The sequence below is a fragment of the Callionymus lyra genome, chromosome 5, assembly GCF_982586985.1.
Source record: "Callionymus lyra chromosome 5, fCalLyr1.hap1.1, whole genome shotgun sequence".
In the NCBI taxonomy this organism is placed as follows: domain Eukaryota; kingdom Metazoa; phylum Chordata; class Actinopteri; order Syngnathiformes; family Callionymidae; genus Callionymus; species Callionymus lyra.
Genome location: NC_141822.1, coordinates 10,343,089 through 10,358,836, shown reverse-complemented (window position 1 = coordinate 10,358,836; position 15,748 = coordinate 10,343,089). Strand labels below are relative to the sequence as shown.

The 15,748-nt window shown below is 34.3% G+C and overlaps 1 protein-coding gene across 1 annotated transcript in view; it reads left to right on the top strand.

The window, feature by feature from the left end:
• The window catches only part of rgs3a (regulator of G protein signaling 3a), a 197,069-nt gene that overhangs the window by 166,978 nt on the left and 14,343 nt on the right, over positions 1-15,748 (top strand). Inside the window, exon 20 of the mRNA XM_087790739.1 lies at positions 7,636-7,709. Coding sequence (XP_087646865.1) covers positions 7,636-7,709 — 74 coding nt within the window. The remainder of the gene's footprint in view (positions 1-7,635; positions 7,710-15,748) is intronic.

Genomic DNA, 15,748 nt, shown 5'->3' with positions numbered 1-15,748 from the left:
GATGTTTGGACATATTTTGGTTTAAAAAAGCAAATGAAAGCAGTTACAACTGAGGACGAGAGGATACAGTTGACTCCAGCAGCTTTTTAAAGCTGATGTTTGGACATATTTTGGTTTAAAAAAGCAAATGAAAGCAGTTACAACTGAGGACGAGAGGATACAGTTGACTCCAGCAGCTTTTTAAAGCTGATGTTTGGACATATTTTGGTTTAAAAAAGCAAATGAAAGCAGTTACAACTGAGGACGAGAGGATACAGTTGACTCCAGCAGCTTTTTAAAGCTGATGTTTGGACATATTTTGGTTTGAAAACAAATGAAAGCACTTACAACTGAGGACGAGAGGATACAGTTGACTCCAGGAGATTTTAAAAGCTGATGTTTGGACATATTTTGGTTTAAAAAAAGCAAATGAAAGCAGTTACAACTGAGGACGAGAGGATACAGTTGACTCCAGCAGCTTTTAAAAGCTGATGTTTGGACATATTTTGGTTTAAAAAAAACAAATGAAAGCAGTTACAACTGAGGACGAGAGGATACAGTTGACTCCAGCAGCTTTTAAAAGCTGATGTTTGGACATATTTTGGTTTGAAAACAAATGAAAGCACTTACAACTGAGGACGAGAGGATACAGTTGACTCCAGGAGCTTTTAAAAGCTGATGTTTGGACATATTTTGGTTTGAAAAAACAAATGAAAGCAGTTACAACTATGGACGAGAGGATACAGTTGACTCCAGCAGCTTTTTAAAGCTGATGTTTGGACATATTTTGGTTTGAAAACAAATGAAAGCAATAACAACTGAGGATGAGAGGATACAGTTGACTCCAGGAGCTTTTTAAAGCTGATGTTTGGACATATTTTGGTTTGAAAACAAATGAAAGCAGTAACAACTGAGGACGAGAGGATACAGTGACTCCAGCGGCTTTTTAAAGCTGATGTTTGGACATATTTTGGTTTGAAAACAAATGAAAGCAGTTACAACTGAGGATGAGAGGATACAGTGACTCCAGTGGCTTTTAAAAGCTGATGTTTGGACATATTTTGGTTTGAAAACAAATGAGAGCAGTAACAACTGAGGACGAGAGGATACAGTTGACTCCAGCAGCTTTTTCAAGCTGATGTTTGGACATATTTTGGTTTGAAAAACAAATAAAGGAAAGCAGTTACAACTAAGGATGAGAGGATACAGTTGACTCCAGGAGCTTTTTAAAGCTGATGTTTGGACATATTTTGGTTTGAAAACAAATGAAAGCAGTTACAACTGAGGACGAGAGGATACAGTGACTCCAGCGGCTTTTTAAAGCTGATGTTTGGACATATTTTGGTTTGAAAACAAATGAAAGCAGTTACGACTTCGTCAAGAGTCATGTGGTCTGTAAATTCTGCAACACCAGAGTCAATTATTCGACAATACTACACATATATCTTTGTTACTGCAGTATCACGATTTATGGTATAGTAACCGTCCTGGCGTGGCGTAACACGGCCAGATAAGGATGAAGCTCTGGTGTCGCTCAGATATGTTCTCCACATACGCAGCAGTATTAAACACCTGCTAATGCTGCGGCGCGACCGACACATTCCGCTCCTGCAGCTCCGTGTGGATCATGTCCAGCTGGAACATGACATCGTGGTGTGAATGAACTTGTCGTGCTGATACGCCGGCCATCCACAGAGCAAAGCCTGACCTGGACATTCGACAATCCCCCCCGCTTATCAACAAAGGCACCATTTGTAGACCTGATAGTCCGGAGCTATTTGAAGCTGTTGCAACACAAGCTTGAGAGAAGAGGTTCGGGGGGCGCTCCTTTGTTCCCCTTCACACCTCCTCGGATCACTGACGTGACCTTTGCTAACACACCCTGCTGCTACGACCTCACCTGACCTGTACAATAGTTTTGGGCCTTTAACTTCTCTGCATTGGAGGCAGCTTAATCTAGTTATAAATTTATTTTATACAAATCTAATCTTGTAATTTATATATATTTTGTACGACTTTAATCTCGCAATAAATGTATTTTATAATCTCATAATAAATGTATTTTATACAACTCTAATCCCGTTATATATATATATATATATATATATTTTGTACGATTTAAATCTCGCAATAAATGTATATCAGAATCTCGTAATAAATGTATTTTATATGACTCTAATATCGTAATAACTTTTATATATCGTATTGAATGATTTTCCTATGACTTAAATCTCATAAGAAAGTATTTTTTATGACCATAATCTCGTAATAAATGCATTTTATATGACTCTAATATCGTAATAACTTTTATATATCGTAATAAATGATTTTCCTATGACTTAAATCTCATAAGAAAGTATTTTTTATGACCATAATCTCGTAATAAATGCATTTTTGTACGACTTTAATTTCTTTATAAAGTATTTTCATATGATAAAAGTGATTACCTACGACTCTAGTATTTTATACAACTTTAATCTCGTAATGAAATAAAATAAAAATGATTTAAAAGGCCTTAATACGTTGTAGATTTTGTTGATTTTTCAAAGACAGCATTTAGGGACAGACTTCTCATACTCGACAGTCGTCTGAGTCGAGAATTTTAGTTTGCTCTTGTATTTCATCCATCTTTTGTCGTGTCGTGATCCACCTCGACACACTTCGGACAAACGCCGGCACACATGTTGGGAACAGTTTCGAACACGACGACCTTTAAAGAAGTAAAAGCCGACGTTGTTTTCCTGACGAGGTGTCCCCGAGTCTCCGAACCTCCTCCAGCCACATTACTATTTCATAACACACTTGTTACTCAACACATCTTTCCCGCCGTCGCTCAGGTGAAAGCAGGTCGAGCCGAGGACTCACGCATCGCTGCGCTCCGTGTAACATATTATATCATCGCACAAAAGCAAAGGAACGGATTTCTCAAAGACGAGTTGTCATGGTTACCACTTTTGAAGACCCAGAAGAAGAACATCCTGTATACGAGACTCACAATGGTGTTACCGCAATTTGACAAATGCTTTCAGGTTGTTATGTGAATTTGTGCTTTTTTTTTTTCAAACATCAGTTTTGTAGTGTGTGATGTAAGAGATGTCGTGTCACTCAATCCGTTCGCTCAGATTTGACTCAAAACTGCAGGTGAAGTAAGTAAGAGTATGAGATTATAAAATAAATGTATTACTAGATTAAGCTCGTACAAAATACTTTATTACGGGATTAAAGTCGTACGAAAATGCATTTATTACGAGTTTAAGGTTGTACAAAATTCTTTATTATGAGATTAAAGTCATATAAAATACATTTACCTCGAGATTAAAGTTGTACAAAGTGCTTTATTACAAGATTAATATCGTACGGAATAATCTATTACGAGACTCAAGAATGTAATATTTATTTATATAGCGCTTTTCCAGACCAGGGTCACAAAGCGCTTAAACAAACAAAACAATATTCAATAAAGTATATATTTTAAAGATCAAGATAATACTGAGAACAACACAGGAGTTCCAGAAAATCAAGGAAAAGCCTGAACAAATAGAAACGTCTTAAGATGTTTCTTAAAGGAGTCAGTAGATCCATCAGTAGTCTTAAAGTGTGAGCGAGATTGATCTTAGTCTGAATATGATTCTTTTATAAGTTAAGTTCAGTTATTTCATAAGTCTCCAAATTAGCTTTACCTTAAAAAACAACTCTCTTCTGCAGCACTGAGTGAATACATGAGTGAAAACACTTTGGAGCTAAATGCTAAATGTGGACAAAACTGAAACTTTGGTTATCGCGCCCGATGATAAGGTTCCAGGGTTGAGTCAGTACTTGGGCGACTTAACCAAACTGAGCCTGAGAAACCTGGGTGATGTATTTGATAAAGACATGTCCCTAGTAAAACAATGAAAAAACTGTTTCCTTTAACCGAGAAAAATCTCTAGACTTTATTGTTACTATTGTAACAGTTTATTTTCTTGTCTTAACAAGAAGAATCTGTCTCGCCTGCAGTTAATACAAAACTCTGCAGTGAGAATTCTGACCTGCTCTAGTAGAAGAACTCACATTTCTGCGATCGTTAAAACTCTTCACTGGCTGCCAGTTTCTTTAAAATTTCTTTAAATAAACTTTAAGATTCTGGTTCTTACTTTCAGATCTATTCATGGTCAGACCTTCCATCAGTAGATTCTGATCCAGACTTACACCCCAGCTCGGGCTCTGAGGTCTGTGGATCAGAATCTACTGATGGTTCCTGAACACGCTTCAGGACCAGAGGAGAGAAATCCTTCCAGGCTGTTGCTCTTAAGATTTGGAACGATCTCTGTGTTTGATGATCTACTGACTCCTTCAAGAAACATCTTAAGACATTTTTATGCGTGCAGGATTTTCCTTGATTTTCTGGAACTCCTTTGTTTGTCTCAGTGTTATCTTGAACCTTTAAATATATATTTTATTTCAGTAGTTTTGAGTGTTTAAGCGCTTTGTGACCCTGGTCTGGAAAAGAGCTCTATAAATATAAATGACTTACTTATTTACTTTTGTAAAAAAAACATAAACAATCTATATGTATTGATGAATATAATTTGTAGCACTTTGGCGCAAACAATTTAGCCCGATAATTATTTTTGTATTTTTCAAGGTTTTAGAAATATTAATTTAAAAGTTTTAAGGATCGGAGAAATGTGAGTTCTTCTACTAGAGCGGCTCAGAATTCTCGCTGCAGAGTTTTGTATTAACCGCAGGCGAGACAGATCCTTCTGGTTTAGACATGGAAATAAACTGTTACAATAGTCTAAACGAGAAGATACCAGCAGAACCAAAGATTATAAAGCGCCATCTAGTCGGCTGTTTCAAGAAGCCTCGTCAACTCATCACGACTTGAAATGCATCACGAATCACCTTGATGTGGAATTAATCTCTTTGAATTTAACTTTAGAAGAACGATCCAAGTATCTCAGAGTATTTTCCTCACGTAGCAAACATTTCCCCCACATTTATGATGCACTTGGTTCCAGATGGTTTTCGTTAAATCATGTTTATTTCGATCGGAGTCAGCAAAAATGATAAGAAAGTAAAGCAGGATATTACTCAAGCCATATGTCGGTTCATGTTTTAGACATAAAAGTTTAGTTACGGCTTAATATTCTCATGACATGACCTTATTTCTCATGAAGTTACAAACAAATAAAGTGAAATCCTAGACATCATGTCAAATTATATTTTAATATATGGTCTTATTTACTTAGTTAAGTTTTGTTTTGTTTTATGATCAGTTTATCAGTTAGAAAACATCTATTAAAATGTCCTGCGCTCCAATAGTTTGGCTCGGTCGCAGCAGCAGACGTGACCATAAAAGTCTGGAGCGTCCTCACTGGTGAGAGACGACAGCTGTAGTTGGTTTGAGTCGAGCCGGGGTTAAAAGGTTTTTTTTTATGGTCCGGGGAGTGACCGCCTGCTGATAGCAACGCAACGAGTCACTCCGGGGCCGTTACCTTAGGACGACTGAGCGACAACTGTGTGTTCTTAAGGAATATTTACAGTTAAATGAGTTACTGTTGGAGATGAAGAACATGCAAAAACAGTTGTTTGGCGTCATTAGAGGAGCGTAGATCTGGATTTATGGTCTCAGAGATGTCGGCAAAATTTATGTCTCAGATTTTTCGGCTCAAAGTCAAACTATACATCATGTTCAGGAGGAGAGTTCTACGTATTTCAACTTGTTTTACTACGATAAATAATCATATTTTCATCCAAATCCAATCTTTTTGTTTTTGGACTTACATTTTTATGTTTTTACATAGATTATTGTATGTTACCTAAAACTCTCATATGATTGGTCAAATTTAAAGTCTGTAGATCCTAACAAACCAAAAAAGAAAAGGTTGATGATTGAAAAAAAATTCAAAAGTCTCAAAACGTCAGATTCTATGAGGTAAAAAAAAGTTTGGCTGCTGAGTATTGTACTTATTAAACTATTAAACAATATGCGGTATTAGTTGAAAACTCATAGAGACTCATGAAAATCTTCTTCTTGAAGTTCATACTCACTAAACTCTTACAACTGGTTTCAGGTTTAATGCTGTGATCTTTTTGATAGTTTTTCAAACTTTGTGTCAAATATATTTTTTTCATTTTACACAGTACATATTTCATAAGGAGGAGTAGACTTCATGCAGGGGCCAAATTTTGGCCCTCCGAGGAATTTTAACGAGAATCAAAGTGGATTAATGTTCACATTGATATCATGGCATCAAAGATGCCAGTGTTTAAGATAAGATAAGGAATTGATATTGTCTTTATAACAGTAAAACTGACTTCTACAAACACATACTTTTTTCAATGAATGACAATTTTACAATTAGATTCATACTTAGTGTCATAGATAGTTTTCTAGATAGAAGGGCTGCTAATAGATTAAATAAGAAACTTGGAAATCTCACATTTTGAAATAAATTAATTGTGATTAAAATGTGTTTTTTTCTTCTCGTGACTCATAATTTATACCTTTTTATAAATTCTGTAAAATTCTGGAGGAAATTTTCTTAATATAAATATTTGTCGAGGCCTTTAATATCCTTTAAGTTGATGCACGTTAAACACAATTAACAAAAAAAAGGAAAATACGAAATATTTTTCAAAGAAAAAAAGTACCTTTGACTTTAATTCACATTATTAAGCTTCTTTGTTTATGTGCAGGTAAACATTCTATTTAAAAACTAACTATTCAAATGTGGTTGCACGGGGGCGAACTACCACTAACAGTTTACTCCGGGTACTCCGGTTTCCTCCCACAGTCCAAAAACATACAGAGGTTCATCAGGAACTTGGGGTTGATTGTCCATAGGTATGAGTGTGTGTGTGTTTGAATGGTTGTGTGTCTTTGTGTGTCCTGTGACAGACTGGCATCCTGTCCAGGGTGTCCCCCGCCTCTCGACCAAAGAAACTGGGATAGGTCCCCCCCACGACCCCCTAAATAAATATATTAAAATATCCTGCACCCCAAGAGTTCGGCTCTGTTCCACCATTTCTTAGCCATAGAACACCAACCTTTTCCAGAGGCATTTGCAAGTGTAATAATCGACATTCCCGACATCAGTTCCCACAATGCCCGGCGTGCCAGAACACCACACAGCATGTGTTCGCAGCTGTGTCCAGCACCGAGGGTCTCAACAACTCCCGTGTTCCTGTCGAGCACAATGGCTCTCATTTAGCGACCCGGCTCACATACAATGGTCTGGTTTCAGGCCATCAGATTAGCAGAGATTGACCCCTTTCCCCACCCTCCAGCAACTTCCCCCTTTTTTTTTTTTCTTTTTTTTTTTTTACGTCCAATCACAGCCGAGGGTCCGCAGAAAGTGTAACGTGAAACCCGGGGGTGGGGGGGCTCTCGCCTCAACACTTAAATCCAAGGGCACAGTTGGAGGCCAACGAAAACAGCTGTAGTCGTTCACACTCTGTCTTCTCAAATACGCTGTTTATCAACATGTGGAGCTTCCCTCGGAACACACGGGTCCAGCAGGGATTACTCTGAAGAACCGCTGCCATGGATTAATACCTTCAGCGACTGGTCCCGAGTGTTACCGAGTTTACCGTTACTTTGGAAGCCACGAGGCGCCTTCAGAGAGTCGACGCCGGATGATGCAGTGTGTCCTCTCCTTCCTCTCCCCTCAGCTCAGCTCCGGATCCCCCTGTAGCTGCGAGGTCGGCTCCGACGGGAAGAAGAAGAAGAGAAGGTCCAAGAATCTGTGAGTAGACCATGATTTTTTTCTTTTGCATTCGAGAAGAAGCTGTTGCGACATGTTACGATTCTCCAGTTGCAAGAGTCCATCGAAGTGTAATGTCGAATGAAATTGCAAATATTTGGGTGAAATGTATTTATTTCTGGTGTATAATCCCTTCAAAGTGGCACGGGTTGACAATTGTGGAACTGACCACACAGTGAATCAGTTTCAGTCAGGACTCTTAAAGCAGATGCACGTCGCAGTTCTACTTCTTCGCGGTTTTGAGTAACAACTTCGGGAAAAGGATGAGTTTTTTTGGCCGATTTGAATTTGCTGTTCAACACTTTTCTTCAGCGCTTAATGTTTCTATTGATTTTCTTTTTATTTGGGGGCTATTTTATATAAAATGTAAACATAGTTATGGGGATATTTCATATTTAATATAAATGTAGTTATAGTGGTATTTTATATGATATATAAATGTAGTTATGGGGGTATTTTATCTTAAATATAAATGTAGTTATGGGGGTATTTTTATCTTAAATATAAATGTAGTTATGGGGGTATTTTATATACAATATAAATGTAGTTATAGTGGTATTTTATATCAAATATAAATGTAGTTATAGTGGTATTTTATATGATATATAAATGTAGTTATGGGGGTATTTTATCTTAAATATAAATGTAGTTATGGGGGTATTTTATTCAACATATAAATGTAGTTATGGGGGTATTTTATTTAAAATATGAATGTAGTTATGGGGGTATTTTATCTTAAATATAAATGTAGTTATGGGGGTATTTTATATACAATATAAATGTAGCTATAGGGGCATTTTATATAAAATATAAATGTAGTTATAGTGGTATTTTTTATAAAATATAAATGTAGTTAAAGGGGTATTTTATATACAATATAAATGTAGCAATAGGGGTATTTTATATAAAATATAAATGTAGTTATAGTGGTATTTTATATAAAATATAAATATAGTTATAGTAGTATTTTATATAAAATATAAACGTAGTTAAAGGGGTATTTTATATAAAATATAAATATAGTTATAGTAGTATTTTATATAAAATATAAATGTAGTTATAGTGGTATTTTTTATAAAATATAAATGTAGTTATAGTGGTATTTTTTATAAAATATAAATGTAGTTAAAGGGGTATTTTATATACAATATAAATGTAGCAATAGGGGTATTTTATATAAAATATAAATGTAGTTATAGTGGTATTTTATATAAAATATAAATATAGTTATAGTAGTATTTTATATAAAATATAAACGTAGTTAAAGGGGTATTTTATATAAAATATAAATATAGTTATAGTAGTATTTTATATAAAATACAAATGTAGTTAAAGGGGTAATTTATATAACATAAATATTATTATAGGGTTTGATCACTGAAGGATTGTAATCCTTTTGCTTATTCTGTCGTTATAAATACTTTTAGAAGTGAAGAATTTTCACACCTTCTTTAACATCTGTTTGCTGTCATTTGTTTCAAGCAAACAGCTGCATTATTGTGGCCAGCAGGGGTTCACGCCCACGTTAGTGCACGTGTGAGGATTAAAGCTTCATTCCCGAGACAATCATCGCAATATGTGGTAAAAATGACTGACAATGGTCATTGAAATAATCTTCAAATAATATTACTACGTTTAATGTGACACGTTATAGTCGTTAATTCGGAAAAAGCTATTTTCTTGTTCTCTTTTTTCGCTTTTAAGTTTTATTTTAAATACATATTTTGAACCTCTGGTTTCAGAAATCCCAGCTCTATTTGTAACCAACAATTTCAACAATGCTAAATTGCTAATGCTAAAAAGTAATCTCTCAATTTGGCGCGAGTTTACCTCAAAACAAAAGACGTCATCGCTCAGATTTGTTCTCTTAAATAATGAAGGGATTTCATCGTTTAACAGGCTAGCTTGAGACGCTAATCATTAGCACCGTAGCACAAACAGTAGTTTAAACATTTCTTGGCTAGAAAAGTTTAAAAAGCCGCTTTGTTAATAATCCTTCTACCTCTTAGATGGATTGAAACTTGAGTTTAGTACTTCTTGAACCAACATTTGAGAAGTATTAGAGAAAGTAATCATTCCGTTAATGCTAAATTTCCGAGCACAAAATTCCTATTGCTCAAGGGTTTTGCAGCATAGATTTGTTTACCATGTCTGCAACTTTATTTGTTTATTGTTGATAAAGAGAGAAAATGTACTTTTAATATTTACCATATAAAAGTAAATATTCACTTTTAATATTTACCAGGCTATGGTAAATAGCTAATCATGAGCATAGGTTGATAAGCACAAGCAAAAGTTGAAATATTTGTTTTATAAAGGTATCCTTTTTTCTCTTAAATACATATTTTCAAACCTCTTGAAAACACGTTTTCAAATCTGTAACAGAAAGTAATCAATCTGCTAATGCTAACTTGCTAACATCAAATTGCTAGCACCAAAATTAGACGAAGCGTTCTTCTAAATCTGTCTCTTTATTGCATCAATGACGCAGAGAAAAATGTACTTTTATCATTGAATAGCGAATCATTAGCAACATTAGCACCAACAGTTTACATACAGTACATATAGTGAAGTATCTAAAGTATTTAGACTTTACTTAAATGTACTCTTTCCATTAGACACTGGGATTTTACAATTTTTTTATAGTTACGATTGATGACAATAACTTCTTTAAATTAGCATGTTGGCTAAGTTAGCATAAAAGTATTAGCGGAGCCTTTTTTCAGCACATAAGTGATTACTGTTCAATTGCGTTTTTACTGTTTAATTTTGATTTACCGCCTTTGTTAAGATGAATTTAACAACGCACTTGCGTTATAATCTTAATTCCGTTTATTACTCCGGTTCCTCTCAGATTATTAGCACATCATCGCTCCAGCGTTTTTGCCTCCGGTGGACGTTTTTAAAGGTTCATTTAAAAAAGTGCGACACGTTCCTCTGGTGCCATATGTGTGTTTCACAGTGTTTCTGCAGTGTCAGAAGCACAAGTGTGCGTCGAGTAAACAGCCTTTGTGTGCGTGTCGACACGTCTGTGATTCATCAGCTGCTGAATGAGCTCCATTCACACCCTCTTGAGGAAGATAAAAAAAAAAAAACACATTTTCACCCCGTGAAGGACAATAAAAAAACACTTTCATGAGTGTGACCACCACACTCGGCTATGGTGGTCTTTGTTTATTTTTGTTAAAACTCACAATTGAACTCACAATTATGTATTATTACTTACTTTTTATTTTATTTTATTGACACGTTTTGTTTAGGAAATGATACATTAAATCGTACTCATTTTAAAGTTGTACGAATTCAACCATTATTTGTCTTAATATTGTATATTTATATATATTTTTATTGTATCTTCCAAATTGGATATTTTGTCGGAGTTTAAAGTATTTTTTAATTCCTTTCTCTAGTACCAAATGTTAATTAATCTAATTTTCTTTCCTGTATCTTCATAACTCAACCGCCATCTTCGGGGGTCACCGCTCTGACATCATGGCCAGCAAAGGTCACGCTCGGCAAACAACGTTTTGCTTGCTCGCGCAGCGGGGTCAGCGCCAGGCAACAAGATTTTTCTGACCCACAAATTTTACAGCCTTGACCTGTTCCAGGATCCTTTGGTTCCAGCGTGAACCCGCAGATGATTAACCGAGCATCTGCCACGTTATGGGCTCGTAAATAATGGGAAGCTTCCAGATGTCCTCCACCAATAAAATCTTCTTGATTCAAACTTTAAAGCTGAAGGAATAAATCATCATTTACCAAACATGGTAACACTTATGAGGAACATGTTAAGTATTTATAAGCTACGTGTTTATATCACAAAAGATTCGTCACCTATGATAAACTCACACCATGTTTAATGTGACTATATATTATCTTAAATAGCACAAGTTCACTTCTTAATTACTGATTATTAACAATAAATATATACATAGTTAAAGATTATCTTTTGGTGAAAACTAGCTTCTCTGTTTCTACCACTTATTAGCTGTAAATACCATCTGAAAAGTAATTCACTATTAATAATACTGAATCTTTTCGTGACTCAAAAAGGAAGATATGTTAAGATAATTACTAAATAAATACACATTTGTAGTAAATTATGATGCTGTTAATACTTGTAGAAAAATACTTTTAATTCTAAAACATTTTTTAATGTTATAACCGTTCAAATACTTGTGAATTACGTTTTAAATGTGCAGGCACTTTAGAAACATATTCACAAGAACTTATTTTTGAGTAAATAGGAAACTATACTTTTTAGATGGATAGATAGATAGATACATGATATATACATGATAGATACATGATAGATACATGATAGATAGATACATGATAGATAGATACATGATAGATACATGATAGATACATGATAGATATATACATGATAGATAGATACATGATAGATACACGATAGATACATGATAGATATATACATGATAGATAGATACATGATAGATAGATAGATAGATAGATAGATAGATAGATAGATAGATAGATAGATAGATAGATAGATAGATAGATAGAACTGTATTGATCCCTCAGGAGGATCAATATAATACAATATTGATAATACAATACAATCTGATAATACAATATATAGTGATTTATATTGATTAATAATCAACTACTTTTCTCACTGTACTTACACCTAATAATGGGTAAAATAGAGAGAAGTTGGTTTTAACCAAGAGAAACATTAAATAACTTCTTTATTTCCTCTTAATAATCAGTTATTAATGTGTTGTTCAGCTTGAACTCCTAATTGTAATGTTGTTAATGGTAAAATATAGTCACAATGTATTTGTACTTAATACTTTTTAACTAATTAATTACTCTATAATGGATGATAAGTGGCTATTTTTTATGTTAATACATATGTGAATAAGTACATTATTAATAGTTAATATGTGTTCCCCATTCTTATTTTACCGAAAATATATATTATATATTAAGTCTTGATTCCAAACTGTCCTCACACGTGTTCCTGAGCCAGAGTGAAGCTTCCATCTGTGGATATTGGTCTCAGGTGCTTTTTCATTTTAATAGAAAAAATTAAGTCTCTTGTGGACGACAAAGCTCCCAATTTAAAATAATTTCATATTTTTTACCTTATTTCTTGAGTGAGAAGAACAAGCTTCCGAAGCTCAGCCTTCTGGCTCAGCTCAAACCCTTTAAATCGCTAACGTTCTTTTGAATTCTACTGTAACAAACACTGATAACATCAGTGACTCGTTATCTCTTCTTCCAACCGTCTTCTCTCTTGACCCTTTTTTTTCTTCTTTATCTCACCGTCGCTCTCCAAACCATTATCTGCGGCTGATTGAAACATGAACCGAGTCGCCTTAAATCACTTGGATCTTCTCTTTGTTGCTGCTGTCGAGGCTCCATGTGTTCACCTCGCTCTCCGCTGACCTCCAGTGTTTACTGCTTTATTTATCCGCCTAAATCATGTGGCAAAAGAAAAAAAACATTTTAAATGTTATTGAGGCACCCTTGATGTCATTGTCACCTCACTTCATAATCAATTTACCGCCTTAAAAACCTCAACAAATACTGCGGGAACTCCATACTTCAAGGATCAATCCCTCCTTGATCCTGCTTGAGTCTTTAAAAGCAATGTATTACCAGTAAATGAGGGAAAAAGTGTCTCGTGAAACATCAAAATTAATTAGTACAACAAAAAATTAAATTAAATTTATGGGGTATTTTATATAAAATATAAATGCAGTTATGGGTGTATTTTATATAAAATATAAACATAGTAAAAGGGGTATTTTATATAAAATATAAATGTAGTTATGGTAGTATTTTATATAAAATATAAATGAAGTTAAAGGGGTATTTTATATAATATATAAATGCAGTTATGGGTGTATTCTATATAAAATATAAACATAGTTAAAGGGGTATTTTATATAAAATATAAATGCAGTTATGGGTGTATTTTATATAAAATATAAACATAGTTAAAGGGGAATTTTATATAAAATATAAATGCAGTTATGGGTGTATTTTATATAAAATATAAACATAGTTAAAGGGGTATTTTATATAAAATATGAATGTAGTAATAGGGATATTTTATATAAAATATAACGTAGATAAAGGGGTATTTTATATAAAATATACATTTAGTAATAGGGATATTTTATTTAAAATATCACGTAGTTAAAGGGGAATTTTATATAAAATATAAATGTAGTTATGGTGGTATTTTATATAAAATATAAACATAGTTAAAGGGGAATTTTATATAAAATATAAATGCAGTTATGGGTGTATTTTATATAAAATATAAACATAGTTAAAGGGGTATTTTATATAAAATATAAACATAGTTAAAGGGGTATTTTATATAAAATATAAATGTAGTTGTATGGGTATTTTATATAAAATATAAATGAAGTTATGGTGGTATTTAATATAAAATATAAATAAGAATTTCCTCTCTCTCCATATTCTGCTTGTTCATTTTATTGTTTTACTCGGGTCGAGATTCAAGGCGACTTCCTTGATGTCCGGTTTTATCCAAATTTCTTAAGACGTTGTTTGACGACACAATGTTTTTTTCGGCGACAATCTGCAGGTGGGGTCTTAAGTTAGTGGAGAGTCAAAATGGCAAATAGGCAGTAGTAAGATTAGTAACTTTATGTGGTTTTAAAAATTGACAATTTTCTCTTTGTTTCCATCATTGAGAAAAGGTTTATTTTCATTGAAATACTAAGATAAGAAAGTGATCTTAAGCCCCGCCCACTGATAAAACTTTGGAGATTAAATCTTGTTTGCGATAACCACGCCCACTCCGAGGTGATTGGTCGGAAGTCAAGGTTCGTCACCTCTCATTCGCCCAGATTTCAGACGAGGGAGAACTTTATGGAACAATAGGAGAGGAAGACTTTAACATTTTAAACATGTGGGTCAGGAGAGTCGGTTTTTTACATTAGTTGTCCTTAAATTAAATCTTACTTCTTCCTTTTTTTGATGTTTTTCTGTTTTTTGTCTCTGTCTGCAACATCTAGTTACCGTTTTTTCCAATTTCTTAACCTGAGCGTCTGACAAACCTCTCGCTGCTGTTGGTCACAACCCGAACCTAAAACAACACCTTAATAATACTTTATTTTTTTTCCTTTTTTCCTTTTCTTGCAGCCCCCCGACTGATTCTTTAAGGTACGTTTGGACTCCCCTGTGGACGTGTTCTGGTCATTCAGTATTACTCAGATAATGGGAAACGATTTCTCAAATTGATTGTTAAAAATTTGGGATTTTTGAGTTCAAAGGTCCCGTTTTATTTGGGTTAACGAGTAGATGTAGATGTAGATGTAGATGTAGATGTAGATGTAGATGTTTAGTTTAGTTTAGTTTAGTTTAGTTTAGTTTAGTTTAGTTTATTTAATGTAAATGTACAAATTTAGTCCCAACATTCAGTAAATGTATTATTAATGCTATTATCATTTTGGTACTCGAACCTTACGTAAAATGCATCACTAGAGATTCAGCCAGAAATTCTGTTCTTGTAGCATTACTCACCCTTCCTTTTAAAATTTTTTTTTTTTTCTCTTTGTTCGTATGTGAAGATGTATCCCTTAAATTCACTAAAAAAGTTGTTTTTTTAAGAGAGGTTTTAAAAAACTAATTGCATTAAAATCTGCTAGTGATAAATATTGTTCGACCCAATCTTAACCCTTGTGTTATCTTAGGGTCAAGGTGACCCAAAGGCCCGAAAAACAAACATCACACAAGGGATACCAAACACACATTTGTCTTTCAGGACCCCAGGTCACCCTTGACCCAGGGACCACACAAGGGATACCACAAACACATGTTTTCAGGCCACCGGGTCACCTTGACCCAGAGATAACACAAGTATCTCACATTTCTGATGATTATTATAGTTTCCTCGTGAGAAAAAAAGTTCTCGTCCAGCCTGAGATTTTCCTCTCCTCAGGTTTCATGAGCGCAGCACAGTCGACTCATTGTTTCCTCCTCACTCGTACATCATTTACAAACATTCCAGCCCG